This window comes from Castanea sativa, chromosome 10 (assembly GCF_040712315.1).
Source record: "Castanea sativa cultivar Marrone di Chiusa Pesio chromosome 10, ASM4071231v1".
Classification (NCBI taxonomy): domain Eukaryota; kingdom Viridiplantae; phylum Streptophyta; class Magnoliopsida; order Fagales; family Fagaceae; genus Castanea; species Castanea sativa.
In genome coordinates this window covers 17014689-17030736 of record NC_134022.1, presented here as the reverse complement: position 1 = coordinate 17030736, position 16048 = coordinate 17014689, and the positions used below count along the sequence as shown (strand labels likewise).

General features: G+C 35.7%; 3 protein-coding genes across 8 annotated transcripts; 2 read left to right on the top strand and 1 right to left on the bottom strand.

Annotated features, from left to right (window-relative positions):
* Window positions 1-580: 580 nt before the first annotated feature.
* Window positions 581-10741, bottom strand: LOC142613495 (long chain acyl-CoA synthetase 1-like). 6 transcript variants are annotated; one of them, XM_075785862.1, is made up of 20 exons: window positions 10618-10741; window positions 9414-9583; window positions 8973-9036; window positions 8804-8893; window positions 8615-8671; window positions 8462-8510; window positions 7862-7938; window positions 7707-7746; window positions 7542-7636; window positions 6835-7002; window positions 6442-6552; window positions 5244-5331; window positions 5085-5151; window positions 4885-4960; window positions 3930-4047; window positions 2236-2481; window positions 2011-2150; window positions 1216-1398; window positions 950-1069; window positions 581-863 (listed from the first exon to the last, which is right to left on the bottom strand). In XM_075785862.1, exons 2-20 carry the CDS (start codon window positions 9557-9559, stop codon window positions 834-836), a joined length of 1965 nt encoding a protein of 654 aa, XP_075641977.1. In that variant the 5' UTR covers window positions 9560-9583; window positions 10618-10741; the 3' UTR covers window positions 581-833. The 6 variants fall into 6 exon arrangements, with proteins under 6 accessions (XP_075641977.1, XP_075641979.1, XP_075641974.1 ...); XM_075785864.1 differs by having other exon boundaries at window positions 10613-10629; XM_075785859.1 differs by lacking the exon at window positions 10618-10741 and adding an exon at window positions 10126-10373.
* Window positions 10742-13061: 2320 nt separating this feature from the next.
* Window positions 13062-13811, top strand: LOC142612122 (uncharacterized). Its single transcript, XM_075784245.1, has 2 exons — window positions 13062-13205; window positions 13416-13811. The coding sequence occupies exons 1-2, from the start codon at window positions 13062-13064 to the stop codon at window positions 13809-13811; spliced, it is 540 nt and encodes a 179-aa protein (XP_075640360.1).
* A 1220-nt stretch (window positions 13812-15031) lies between these two features.
* On the top strand, window positions 15032-15810 carry LOC142612121 (putative mitochondrial protein AtMg00860). Its single transcript, XM_075784244.1, has 2 exons — window positions 15032-15169; window positions 15415-15810. The coding sequence occupies exons 1-2, from the start codon at window positions 15032-15034 to the stop codon at window positions 15808-15810; spliced, it is 534 nt and encodes a 177-aa protein (XP_075640359.1).
* The last annotated feature ends 238 nt before the right edge of the window (window positions 15811-16048 follow it).

The following is a 16048-nucleotide window of genomic DNA, read 5'->3' as shown; positions in this document are numbered from 1 at the left end:
TATTCAAGGAATGGAATATTATCAAGCACCTCTTCATTATTTCAAATAGTATTTATGGTTCTACCTTTTTCCTTATCAATTGGCTTTAATGCTTTCATTTGATTATAGATGCTCTGTTCTTGATCATATGTGGTAATTGTCAATATCTTGGTCATTTGACCAAAGGAGCATCGTGTTGGCTTTAAAGCAGGTGCGCCCTTGCAAGCGCGCGCGCACACACACACACACACATATATATATATATATATATATATATATATATATATATATATATATATATATTTTGTTGAGAATTTGAACTTCTAGGAATTGAAATTCACAAAAATTAGATTTCTTAATAACTCACATTATTTTATTCTGGGTATATTAATTGAATTTATAAATTTTGGGAATTTTGCAAAAGAACCAAACTTTACCATGGGGTGGCAAAGATGGATTTTGAATGATTTATCTAATTCATTGTGCTGGTTGGATTGAGTAACAAAATAAACAAAGCTTGGTAGCTATGGCCGTGTCATTTTATAATATATGTAGGCCAACAACTGTACTTGTGCTTCGTGGCATGCTATGCACTTGGTAATTTTGATACGTTGGAAATGAATTATTATTATTATTATTATTATGAACAAAATCCAACACATAAGAGGACTAAGATGTAACACAGTTTCACAGTTTCGCTCTACATTAGTATTCAGCAGAGAAATTACACCAGTAGCAGTAGGACAACAATTTTGTAGGCAATTTGAGGAGAGGGACAACTGATACATTTGCATACACAACTCCCGTACCAACTGTCTCTTATTAATCCCAAAACCTTTATTATTGTCATCCAGTCAAATTCCATAGAGTTTGTCAATTTGTGCCTGTAAAATATGCAGTTACTCACTTGCCTTAGGCTTACAATGATTTAATAGAAACTCAAGGAGAAGAAGAGAGGGCTTCAACGTACCTGATACAATTTAAGCAAATTATTTCTTTTCTTCTTCATTGTTGCTGTTATCAAATCTCTTTCCATATCAAAGGGAAAGGGATCTAGAATGATTCCTTTGATTTGTTCAAAACCTCTCAGCTGGTTTAACAAAAGGGAAGCAATGTATTTTGGTAAAAAGGATAAAAGCAAATTACTGGCAATGAGCTGGTAGTCATTACTGTTACTCAACTTATATGGGATAACACATAAACATGTATGAGTTTATTTGAAACAGATACTAGTACCTTGTTTCTCTCAGCAGTAAACTTCAGCTCAGCGAGCACATAATTCTTTAACTGATCAAGGGAACACAGTTCAGAGAATGAACCCACATGACCATTTGAATATGCCCACTTTTTGGCGTTTTCTTCATGTGGTATAACTACTGCAACTAGCTTTGACTTAAAACTGTTCCCATATACCCAGATCTTCAAAACAATGGAGATATTATCAACTAAGCTATATATACCCATTATCAAAATCTAATGACTGAATTATAAATTTTTGAGAAATTACAATTTATCCCATGTGGTTTGGCCATATCACAATTTAGTACATAAGCTTTCAATTGCCATATTTGCCCCCTAAGGTTTTGACTAAAATAAAACCATTAGGGTTCCATCCAAAGACCTATTAATGATTTCATTTTAATCCAAACTTCAGGAGGTCAAAATGTAGCAATTAAAATATTTAGTGAGATTCAAATGCGATAGGGCCAAACCATAAGAGGCAAGTTGTACTAAAACTTTAAAAGTCTATCCACAAAAATTTGGATGGAATCCTAACAATTTCATTTTCAATCAAATTTTAGAGGGTGGTCAAACATAGCAATTGAAAATTTTTATGAACTAAATTGTGATAAGAACAAACCTTAGAGGGTGAATTATAATTTAAAAAAAAAAAGTTTAGGCATTCAATCAAACCTTAGAGGGTCTCCCATCAAAAAAAAAAAAAAAAAAAACCTTAAAGAGGGTCAACTATAATTTTTTTTAAAAAAAAATTGTTTAGACATTAAATGAAAAACAGGATAAGATGCTCACATCTTCAACAATTGGAGTGATAACATAAACATTTTCCAAATGCTCCAATGCAACATACTCTCCTTGGGAAAGTTTTATGAGATTCTTCTTTCTATCTATAATCTTAACAACTCCATTTGGAAGCATTTCTCCTATGTCCCCTGAGGATGCCAAAGAATGAAAAGATCAGGACACAGAACATTCCAAAATAAAACTAATAAAAACAGGAAATGACACTTTTCAAACCTGTATGAAACCAGCCATCTTTGATGGACTCTCTTGTTAATTCAGGATTTTTGTGGTACCCGGAAAAGACACTCTTCCCTCTCACACATATCTCACCACATGCTCGCTCCCCAAGTGGGTTGTAACCCATCTCTGGGACCTCCTCCAGGCACAGCTCATTGTACACAGTAGGGGTACCAGCAGTACCAATCATGCACATCTCATCAGGAAAGCCCATAGTAGTTGGTCCACAAGTTTCTGTCAACCCTGCAACACAATGGAACTTGTTCAATATGTATAAATGTGGAGCCATGGTGTTAGGTTGGCAAACCGTGAACAAAAATCATACATAGTGCATTTAAAGTTTATTTGAAGTCCACATATTCCAGTTACTGCTCAGTAAGAATTGCAAAGTTAGGATTCTCGACACTTTCTCAACACAGTCTATCAGTCGAGGTCTGCCAATAATGTTGATCGATTGAGAACTTATGTCAATAAATCAAGAATCTTGTTGTCAGAATCCTATTTCAGCCCAATCAGACGTTAGTGCTTCTAGGGTTTTGTTGATTCCAAGCCGAGGTATAAAAGGAAGAGTAATTCTTAGGTACTCCCGGAGTACGGAGAATGGTGCTCCCTCCTCTCACATTTATGGTGGGATCCACTCATTAAATTCATGGTGGGGTCCACCATAAATGTGAGAGTAGGGAGCACAATTTCTCCATGCTCCGGGAGCAGCTAAGACTTTTCCTAAAAGGAGACCTAGAGCATGTTATTTCAGAGTTTTTGGAAGCTATGCATTGTACACCTAGGGTTAGGGTTGACCAAGCTCTCTTAAAGCGTCATCTGGAGATCAATTGGAAGATTACTGAAGATCCAGAGATTTATTTGAAGTTGCTGCATCCAGTACACATAAAAGCTGCTGGAAACAATCTTCAAGAGGGTTTTGGAAGTTGTAAGTGGGTGTTCATATTTGACGGACTCCACAGACAGAAGAATCCACGGAGTTGGAGCTGTGTGGGATCACAAAGTAACAGTAAATTTAGGGTTAAATCTATTTTAAGAAGTGCAATTTTGGATTTGCCTATTCCTAGTTGTCATGGGAAAGAAAACTTTCATTTTATAATAGTGGATCTATTTTCCCTTGGGGTTGGTGGTTAAACTCTCGGAGAGTTTTTCCTGCTTCAGGTTTTTCTCTTCGTCACCATATTGTTTGTCTCATTTATTTCCATTGTGATATGGTACGCATTGTTTAACCAAGATCTGGCTCATGTAAATAATTGATTACTTAATTTAACTTGGTTTAAAATTTGTTTATTGGCACAACCGGGGTCTAAATTTGTCCCCCAAAAAAATGCAACATTAATAATGAAATCAACTCCTTGGCCTACAGAAGATTTCCACTAACCCCAACTAAAGCATAATATTTCAAACAGAAACTAATGTTCATGTTTGCAGGAAGGATGATATGTGAAGCAGTTTGAAGAAATGGAAAATATAGCTGTCACAGAATACTCTTAAAATGAGATAAAAAAAACTTTATAGAAGTCTGCTGATTATGCTACTTCATCAAAATCAGTTAATATTTATGGTGGACTGTGTAGTGCTGGTGTTTTATGCAAATATAGTTTAGGTCACACCAGAATATCCTCCTTGTTGTAACTGAACCTTCATGGTCTGTACTTGCTATGTGTACCACTATAAAAAGAAGTGCTTACCATAACCTGTGACAACAAAGGCACAACAAGTAACCCGCAAGAATTCTTCCACCTCAGAGCTCAAGGGTGCTCCTCCAGATAATATTAGCCGGACCCGACCACCTAATCTGGCTTTAATCTAAAAAAAATTGACAAAAATAATGGACATTTCAAAGTCAAGGGAAGCTTTTCTGAGCTTAACTAATGCATTGTTTGGTTAAACAGGAAAGACAATAATGTGGAGAGAGTTCCATTTTATTCAAGCAGTCTTAAGTATTATATAGGCAGTGATCCTTGTACAATCTTAAATAGACGCAAAGAAAAACTTGAGTAGGAGTCCTCATGATTAAATGGCATTCAATAAGATGAGATCACATGGTATAGCTGTAATATTCCGACTGAATTATATTATTTATTTATAGGGATTATGTGTTTAAATTTTATTTCTACTATAATTTACTTTCCAATATTCTGTAGAGATATTTGTAATTAAAAATCAGTTGTTGGGAATGACTAATTTTTTCTCCAAAACATAATGAGAACCATCATTTATGATAATACCACAAGTTCATATATTAATATCTCTAATTGTATCAAGAATTCTGTGCATATTTCTGTAGAGATCTTTGTAATTAAAAATCAGTTGTTGAGAGTTGGAATTCTTGATGTAATTAGAGATATTAATATACGAATTTGTGGTATTATCATAATTGATGGTATTATCATAATTGATTCTCATTATGTTTTGGAGAAAACATTAGATGCTTTCTTTATCGAGTAGCAACTAGAAAAGTTTTTGTTTACAGGTTTAGTAGGGTTCGCGTTAATATCAAGATTAGACTTGGTATTAACATGCCAGTCATGGTTGCAAATCTGGGGTTCAGATTTGGGCCGTGACAACAGCATTTTGTGAGCTTCTGTTTGTGGCCAGATAGTCAGTTTTGAAACGCTAGTACAGAAGGAAAAAAGATACTACCTTCCTGAATGCCAACAGATCAGCCAACGGTGATGCATTTTTCTGTTTACACCCAAAATTCATCCATGCAAGTTTGCTGTATTGTAATAGAATGGTACGATAGCATCATAAAATTAACCAAAATTTTATTACATAAGAACTAGACAGAAAAGCAATTATTATGAAGTGAACATGCTGGAATATATATAAGACCAACTTACTGTCTGTATAGAATGTCAAAAATTTTTCTCCTTACTGGATTGAGTTCTTGTAATGCTTTTTTTATACCTAAAATAAAGTTGAGCAGGAGCAGATAAGTTGATTAGCCAAGATTGATGAATTTATAAATTTTGGCTTACACAAATGACTAGTTTCAATACCTTCATGCACTCTTTCAAAAACTCGAGGTACCCCACCAAAGAGTGTTGGCTTCAGCTCCATCAAATCATCCAGCAATGCATTAAGATCCTTAAAATAAGAAATCATAATTTTAGACAAAAACATATAACGGTCAAAGAGTCATGAGAAAATTATGGACCATTAGAAGTGAGATAGAGGGTTCTACATGCTAATATTTGGACTCTTTAAAGCAGTGGGAAATTGTACACAGCATTACTCCCTTCGAAGAAAAATAAGGAAATTAACTATCCTTAACACCCCCCCCCCCCCCAAAACAAAAAATGGCACCACTACCACAAGTTACCAACTATTTATACCACCATCATCAGCACACCACTGCAATACCTAGCAACCTGACCGTACCTTTTCAATGCTGAAATTGGTGAATTCCATATTTTGATTCTTTGCTCCATGATGCAGCCATGGAAGATTAATTTTCCATTTACTTTGCAAATTTTTCTATTCAAGAATTATCTTTTGGGGTTCACATGTGAAGTTAAATTGAAATATAATTTGTGTTGTTTTAAAGGTTTAAGTATGAGTCTTTTTGGATTAAGCAGGTTTTTTTTTTTTTTTTTTTTTTTTTTTCAACTTTATATTTAGGGTTAAATTTATTCCTAGGAATTGAGGGTATTTGGGTACTTTAGTTGAGTCTAGAATTTTCTAGAATAAAATATCTTAGGTTTGACTGACCCTACTCAGAAGTTAAGCAGGTCAGGTATAGATTGACTTGTTTTTTGCTCTGAATCCAAATCAGGTATTCTCTTTCGGGTTTGGGTTGGGTTAATGGGTCCGAATTCAATTCTGCCCAGTCTAATAGTACTTATCAAAACCCTAAATCCCCTCTTACTTTCTTCTACCAAAATAGCTATCAAATCCCCTTTTACTTCCTAACACAACCCTATAACCCTTTCTTCAACAACTCTAAATCTTAATTCCACAAATCCTACTACACTTTAATCCACCACAATTACAAGAAGACAAATTCCTCAATTTGTCCTATTTCACTTCATCAATCAAGCATAATAACAATTAATGTGTGTGTGTACATATCATCCCTCCCCTCCCCCCCCCCCCCCCCCCCCCCCCGTCTTTTCTCATGTATACCATACAGTTGAAAGAAACAAAAAAATTAGTCCCAAACTTCAAACAAGTGATGAAGTAGTTTCAGTGGCATACCCCATGATAGTAGCCAACAGAAGCACCATTACGGAAAAAATACTCTTCAATCACGCGATCAAGGATATGAGCCAGGGGCAGGAAAGAAAGATACACATCATCTTCATTCATCTATCCATAGTAAAAATTACATTTTGTTAAATGGAATGTTGATCTATCAAGTTTAATAATGAATACACAACATATCACATGGTTTTAGTTGATAGGGGAGACACATACAAAGTGGAACATTAGATTTTGCACAACAAGTCCTTATCTTTGTATTTGGGACTCATGCAAAGGAAAAGAGTCACCAGAATTTTATATAGCTAAGCAAGATGTCATGGAGATTAATTAAACAACAAGAGAAGAGATGTAGAAAAAACCTATCAGCTGTTCAAGAACCATGTTTACCTTGTCTTCAAATTGTGCCATAAATAGATCCATCCCTCTTATAAAAGAGGCAATGTTCTCATGTGTTAACACAACACCTTTAGGATCTCCACTCGTGCCACTTGTGTACATAATTGTGCAAATGTGGAAAGCCTGAGGTGGACAAATCTCTGATGGGGTTTCTTTTCCCTGATGAACAACAAAATCTTAAGATCAACCAAAACAGAAGAAAGCATGCGAATTGACAGTAATATGTTGTCAGTGAGAATGAGACATTTCAAAGTTAGTTAACCTAAGCTTTGGTGAGAAGTAACCCATACATCTTACAAAATTTTGGGGGAAAATAAATCCACTTTTTATGCAAAATGGATATATGGGACATGACAATGCACAGCATGAATTGCACAAAAATTTGCATATAAGATGGGCCCAAACACACAATGCTCACATAGCTGTGAGAGAGATCCATAGCATAGATTTATTTAAGATCTTCAACTAGAGATATACTAAGACAAATTCCAGGAAGATAGAAAAAAGCGTCAAAACATATAGATCAGAGCACAATGAATCGCAAATACTAGTTCTAATCTAGTAGAAGATGTACAGATACTCTTCTTTTTAAGGAAAAGTTACTACTGAAGAAAAGGAAACACATGTTCTATTTTTATTTACATTGTACAGATTAGTTTATTGCACAAGATATTCAATCAAGACAATGGGAAACTGACCATATGAAGGAACTCATTCCATGAGTATGGTTTTATCCTAATTTCAGCTGCCTTATTCTTCTCTTCCTCTGTCAAGGAAGTGAAGCACACCATAACTGCAACCACAACTAAACTCAGTAGAAAGCCTTAACATGGAGCAGACTGCAGTTATTTAGTCATTCTTACTTTTCAGCCGTTGAGCAGATTTACAATCAGGATTCAGTAGCTGCAAATACAAGAACATTTGTCCAATCAGAACATCCATTGCTTTTGAAATGTGAGCTCATGTGATTAAGCATATCATTTTATCAAAAAGCAACTCAATTTTTTGAAGTTCTTACTTCTTTCAGTTTTTTATCCTGGACAAAAACAAAATCAACCTCTGCATGATCGAGAATAAAATTGACAGCGCCTGGCCCTGCATCCAACACAACCCTTAAGTTTTTAATTAAATTTCCAAAAATTATATGTAGAAAAAAAGCCTCAAATTGATGAAAAGTTTCAAAAATGAAACTTGATAATAGAAATTAGCCGCTGAAAAATACAAGAATGAATCAGGAATTAGAAAATCCATGACAAAGTGTACTAGCAAGCAATGTACAACCAGGCAGGACAGCCAATGATTCTAGAGGATCAAGATATGAGAGTCAATCAAATTGGCTCAATTTTAATAAAAGTTTAATATGATGCTTTCATTTGGACCAGAAACTGAAACAAAAATAAATGTGAGGGTCATTATCTGGCAAAGCTTCTACTTGAACAAAATTAATGAATGCCACCAAGCATGGTGGACGGTGGACCCATCTCTTGCACAAAGAAATCAATTTGGAAGCTTTTAGGTCAAAAAAATCAATGCTGGTCCTTTAGAGAGAGAGAGATAGAAAGAAGGGGACAAAAAAAAATTTAGGACAGAAACTAGGAAAATTTGCAAGAATGTTTACCAAGGGTATCATAAAGAGGCACACAAACCAAACTGTGGGCGTTGCAAGCCTACACAAAATTTGAACAGCTTATTCATTTCAGATTATCAAAAGATAAAGATAAAACACTTCTACAAAGAGTGAAACAAGGCTGGATAAAATGTCAAAACAGACCTCCATAGCCATAATCCACTGAGGGCAGTTTGATCCATAAATCCCAACCCGGGAGCCCTGTCAGAGGAATATGAAGAAAGCCAGAAATAAATAAGCCTACTGAAAGAGAATAGCTCTAGTTGCCAAAAACTTTTATTTAGTATGCACTCTAATCATAAGCCCCTGGTAAATCAGCATATGTGGACTTACAGGTTCAGCACCAGATGCTCGTAATGCAGAACCGATACGCATAACTTCATCATAAACTTCCTTGTATGTCTTCCATACATAAGGTCCTAGCTAAGGATCAAACAAAATCACAAATCACTTGTCAAAACTACTTGACACAAATATAAAGATCACTCCAAAAGATAATTACCTTCCCATCAACAAATTTACGCCATCCAAGCATCCTATTTTGAGGATTCTTCTCCACAGATATGCTGCATATCAAGACCCTTAGATTGTCAAGGAAATGAACTAAAGAAGAATTATTTATCTTTGAAGCATCCCCCAAACTTAAGGAACAATGTTAATCTTTTTAGGCCTATAATAATATAAAGCCAATGTTACAAAGCATTGGCAATCACCACTAGTCAAATTTTAAACTATGTTGCAACTTTGATCATAAAAGTTAATTTGATTACTCAAGCTGTTCACTATACAATGGTCTGTAGCTTTTGTTTTCACCTTTATGGCCTGGTTCACATAATTTAACATATTTACTAAGAAATATAGCAGAACTTGAATCATATGTGATATGCAACACATCCTTGCCTTTTGTTATGACTGAAAACAAATCATTTATGAACAGAAATACCTGAAAACATCCCAAGCTGTACTAATATTGGGATCAGGTGGAGGAAACTCATTCTTGGAGAGTAAATTACGATACACAGGACCAACTGCTGGCTTCTCATCTAGGCATTCCCTTCCCTCTTCAACCTTAGCTGAAAAAGTCTTCATTTTTTTTTTTCCAAATTGTGAAACCTGGACAAGAGAAGCATCAGCACATAGACTTATAGATTCAAAAGTCTACAAAATTTATGGCACCACTAAATCATTTAGGCAACGGTCAATTAATGGCATGCGGAAGCGGTTAGAAAATTTATATACCAAAAACATTAAAATAATTGCAAAATTGAATGTTCAAAATTTTATGCCACGAGGCTTGTAGCTCAACTTGTACTTCATGGCATTTCCAACGTTCAATATTCAAATTCTCCCTTCCTCAACTATCAAATTATTATAAAAAAAAAAAAAAGTCATATGCAATTCACCCAGAAGAGGAAGGAAAAATTAGTCTACTAGGCAACTGAAAAGCACCATTAGAATCTTAGATAATCTGAGTAGGACACCAAATATATAGCAAAGAAAAAAAATCATGAATGACCGAACTCTTTAGAAAAATAGGGTCTATAAGTCAAAAAAGAAATATCTTTTACAATATTTAACTAACATGAATTAATGCAAAACACAAAAATGGAGGGGACAAAAACAACAAGAGAAAAAGGTCAGATGAGCACATTTACCTGATATGAGAAATATGAAAACAAAATTACAAACCCAAGAGTTTTAGAACTCAAAAAGTAAGTCCAAAACCGCATGCAAAAGTCCACAGGAAAAAGAAAACAAAGAAATAGAAAGGAAATAGAGCTCAAATGCAAAACAAAAAGATTCTTCATGACTCATGACTCATGACTTATGCATAATCATCTTCATATATATCCAACCAAACACGCTGATGACGCCATCAGTGATCACACTAGCCGTATAAAAAAGGTTGGCGCAAACTAAACCATGGTCCTTGGAAACACTGAAATTAATCCTCAGACATACACAAGAAATCTCATTTGACAAAACAAAAGGCCTTTTTTATTTTATTTTTTATTGTTTTAATTATTATGCAAACAGAAGGGCTAATTAACAAAACCACCATAACCCCTTTATTAAGCTATCATAAACCAACCTCTTTCGCATACATAAAACACACACACACACACACACACACAAAAAGACCTTACAGAAGCTAGCAATAGAGTGTGGAACTGAAATGATGCAATGGTGGTGGAGCTTATGGGAAAATGGAATTGAATTTAAAAAGAACAAAAGAAAGGCATGGTTGTTAATGAGTTAGTTGTAACGGATGGAAAGTAATGGTCTTTGATGCACCAGTCCTTTGCATTTATGACGTTATATTATACAAAAGAGACGCAACACAATTTCACCATATGTTATTATTTTATATTGATTTATGAGGGACCAATACGTCAGCTGCACGATTTGTTAAGTGAGCATCTATGTTGGTGGAGCCATAATAACTTTATAAAAAGTTACTTTATCCATTTTATATTTTTATTTTACAAAATTCTTAGCATCAGTGATTTTATTTTAACTTTCACCGTAATAAAATAACATATCTATTATAATAAAATAATATATTCACGTGTGAAAATATGAATAAAATAATATATTTAACATAAAATAGTGTGAATATGTAATTTAATAATAATTTTTTTTTTTACCTACCGCCCCGCCACTTTTGGCCGTGTACTATAGTTGAGAAGTCAAATTATTTAGTTTTGGCTCTATCAATATAGCCATAAATTTGTATTTGATGGTGCTAAAAATAACAGTATAGCTTTTTAACACCACCAAAACACAACTCACAATATACATATGATTCAGAGACTAAATGTCTTTCCATTTGGACAAACGAACAAACAACTCAAGCAGAACACAAGAAATGAATGAACGTGATAACTTGGCCGTGTTATGGCTTTTCCTACAACCTAAAATTCTACAAGTTCCTCCACAATTCATTGATAACTTGAGATGTCTGTACATGACCATATTATAACATTGATTACTATCTTTGCTTGTTGTTTCCTATTTAATCAAATATAAAATGCCCACCAATCAACCATGCAAGCATTACAACTAAAACTAATTATTTCCTTCAGTCAAATTTATTTCCCCACCAATCAACCATTATAATTTTAAAACCAATTTATTTATTAGGCCAGTTTAATAGAGGCGCTACATTTTTATATTTAAATGGCCAATACCAACACCTAAGGGATGTATGTTATTTATTTATTTTTATTTTTAATTTTGATTTCCTTAAATTTATTGTTTCATCAATATCCTGCTGTCAAAAGGTGAGGTCCACCACAAGAGAAGTGCCATTGAAGAGTTGAAGAAGTACCATAATTACCTATAATATCAATTAATGTGATGCAGAACAATGCATTTTCAAGTGAGTGGACGAGAAAAAGGACAAAAAGATATAAAACTTATTAATAGATTGAGAACCCCAAGCGATGAGAAATTAATTCCCCAACAAATTTTATTTAGAAATAATAAACTCTCCAATATAAGATTCCCAAAATTACATAAGTATGGAAACAATATTTAGTAATCAAATCACAGCAAATATGGAAGTATAAAACTAGGTAAATTTAAGTATAATTTCTTACAATCATTGCACACCTTTGGTGCGATGGTTACTCCACAAGCACTTATACTTGTGGAGTAACCATCGCACCAAAGGTGTGCAATGATTGTAAGAAATTATACTTAAATTTACCTAGTTTTATACTTCCATATTTGCTGTGATTTGATTACTAAATATTGTTTCCATACTTATGTAATTTTGGGAATCTTATAAGTGCTTGTGGGGTGTGAGGGGTAAGGACTGGAGTTCAAGTCTCCGAGAGCCACGAGGGAGTTTCACACACATATATATTTAGATTAGGTTAGAGTAAAATTTTATCTTGTATATATAATAAAAAAAAGTTTAATTTCTTACATGCCTACATTAGGTTCCAATTTTTTTATTATTAGAAGTTAGAACCCTAAATTTTTTAACACAGCTTCAAGTCTACAAAGAATTTGATTGTCATTGAAAAAGATAATAAAATTTGTTTTTTATTATCCAATACAATCATTTATTTAAATAAAACTAGCCGGTGATGTGACGTGTGTTTACGTATAATACTCATTATTTATTATAAAATTTTGGAAATTAATTTCAATTATATTACACATATGTTGTGTCCCAAAGCAGGATTACATTCACCGCTAAGTAGTAACAGTGAATTTGTTGAGAAGATTGCCTCTGCCTCCAAGAGTTTAGTTTAATAAAGGACTTCTTTAGTTGCTTGTAACTGGGAGATTAGTTATCTTTTGTAATTATCATTTGTTATTAGATTGTTATCTTTATCTAGGATAGGTGCTATAGTTATTATCTAGTTTAGCCAAAGTTTCGGCTAAAGTAGAATAGCTGTCATTGTTATCGGTTGTGGTTATTTGGTATGTATTTAAGTTGAATCATGATGAATAAGAGGCAACAGAGAATTAAACCAGAATTTCATTTCCTTTTCCTCATTCTTGGAGATTAGTAGTCTCGAATAGACTACAATTCCCTTAAACCAACTGGGACAGATCATTTGGTATTAAAGCCCAAATGACCAGCAACCCACCATCTACTCGTTCAACAGCTAATGACGATCGGATAGCAGCCTTGGAGGTTAGTGACCATTCTATCCGGAGACAGATCAAAGTCCAAGGAGAAGAGTTCGCTAAGGAGTTTACTGATATCAAGGAGAGCGTATAGGCCCTTGCCAACACGATAGCTCAGATGGGATGAAGAATTGAAGGGATGGACAACCAAAGAAATTCAACTGCTCACAACAGCCACCGCGAAGAAGGCTCAGCTAGCCAGAGTCACGATAACTGAGAAAACTCTGCTAGCCGTAATCATGGTTCAGAAGGGACTAATGGAGGCACTATTGGGGGAATACAAACTAAATTTTCTTAGGTGGATTTTCCTCAATTCAATGGAGAAGACCCAACAGGATGGATCTACAAGGCAGAAAAATTCTTCCGTTACCAACGGACGGAGAATAGTGAGAAGATAACTCTCGCTTCCTTCCATTTGTTGGACGATGCTCTTCAATGGTACCAGTGGTTTGAGAAAACAAGGACAGATGTTTCATGGGAGGAATTTACACGTGCTTTGTGTGTCCGTTTCGGGCCATCGAATTATGAAGACTTTGATGAAGCTTTAGCCAAATTACACCAAACTAGCACAGTGCGAGAATATCAAGAAAATTTCGAACGTTTGGCAGCCCGAGTACAAGATTGGCCAGGGAAGGCTCTTGTTGGGGGTTATATTGGTGGACTACGTGAAGAAATTCACGCCAAGGTTAAATAATTCAGACCCACTACCTTGGTCCGTGCTACTAGTCTAGCTCGCTTACAAGAAGACAAATTACAGAAGCTTCGATGCCCTTCCACCCAAACAAGAGCAGCGCTCCTACCCACTCCACAACCTGCCAAAGGAAATATACAGCTAACCCAATCCTTTGCCCCATGTTCCCTTTAAAACCCAACCTTTAAAAAACTTTCTTGGACAGAGATGCAAGCATGCCGTGACAAAGGACTGTGCTACAATTGTGATGAGAAATTTGGGCCAAGCCATTGATGCAAGATGCAACAGGTATTTTTGCTCGAAGTCATGGGTGAAGAAGGAGAGATTTATGGTCCAACTGTGACAATTGAGGAAGAGGAAGACCTAACCACCACTCCTGAAATCTCGCTACACACCTTAGTGGGGGTATCTTCTCCACAGACTATGCGCGTGATCGGGATTATCAATGGGAGACCGCTACATATTCTCATTGATAGTAGGAGTACGCACAATTTTGTTAGTTTGAAATTTTCCAAGCGGATGTGATGTTGCAAAACGGCGTCTTCGCCTTTGCTGTGATGGTGGCCAATGGCAAATGGCTAAGCTGTGAAGAAATATATTTGGCTATACCTATGGAGATCCAAGAGTTCCAATTTCAAGCCAATGTATACCCCTTAGACTTCCAAGGGTCAGACGTGGTCTTGGGAATGCAATGGTTGCAAGGCTTAGGTAGAGTTTTGCATGATTGGAGTAAACTCACAATGGGATTTTGGGACAAAGGGAAGAAATATGTGATATGTGGTGAAGATAGAGGTCGGGTTATGCAAGGCTGGTGCTATTGTCATGTTCAAAAGTTGGCATCCACCAACACTGGTGCTATTGTCATGCAACTACTTGGACCTACAGAATCTACCGCGGAGGAATCGTTGAACCAAAATTAAGTAGTAACATTGCAGCAACTTTTGAAGCAATACTAGGCCATATTTCCAATCCCCACTACATTGCCTCCATCATGATCTCATGACCACCGGATCACTTTGGAACCAGGAAGCGGACCGATTAATGTTAGACCATACCGCAACCCTTACATTCAAAAAAATGAGATAGAGTGGGTGGTGAAGGAGATGCTCACTACCGGAATTATATGACCCAACTCTAGTCCATTCTCATCACCAGTCTTGCTAGTGAAAAAGAAAGATGGCTCTTGGCGCTTTTGTGTGGATTATTGAGCACTAAATCGCGCTATGGTGAAGGATCGTTACCCCATTCCTACCATAGACGAGTTGTTAGATGAGTTACATGGTGCTGCATACTTCACTAAATTGGATCTCAAGTCAAAGTACCATCAAATTCGAGTGCAACTTGATGATGTCCATAAGACGGTATCCCACACCCATGACGGTCTCTATGAGTTCCTAATAATGCCTTTCGGCCTCACCAATGCGCCTTTCACATTTCAATCACTCATGAATGACATATTTCGTGCCTGATTGCGAGGGTATGTACTAGTCTTTTTCGATGATATAGTAAAAATTGGAATGATCACTTGCACCATCTCCAAATGGTTTTCGACACCTTACTAGAAGACTAACTATATGTCAACCAATCTAAATGCTTAATTGGGCAGCAAAAAGTAGAGTATTTGGGTCACATAATCAGTGAAGCTAAAGTTTTAGCAGATCCTACGAAGATTTGTAGCATGGAAGCATGGCCTACTCCAACAAACATTACTGCACTCCGTGGTTTCCTTAGATTGACTAGATACTACCGAAAATTCATTCGTAATTATGGCAGCATTGCAGCACCCTTGACAAAGCTATTGAAGAAGGACGCATTCCATTGGAATGTCGAAGTAGAGGAGGCATTTCAAAATCTTAAGAAGGTCATAACTCAAGCACTAGTCCTCTCCTTGCCGAAATTTTCTAAGCAATTTGTGATAGAAGCCGACGCATCTGGTAAAGGTTTAGGTGCCGTGCTTATGCAGGAAGGACAACCTGTGGCTTTTTACAGCAAGGCCATATAGGGTCAATCTTTAGCTCGATCAACCTATGAGAAAGAACTTATGGAAATTGTTCACTCTGTCCATCACTGGCGGAATTATCTATTGGGTCGAAGGTTTCAAATTTGTACAGATCAAAGAAGTTTAAAATATCTTTTGGAGCAACGAATTACAACACTAGACTAGCAGAGGTGGATTGTGAAGCTTATGGGGTATGATTATGAGATCGAGTATCATCCTGGATGAGAAAATAAAGTCGCTG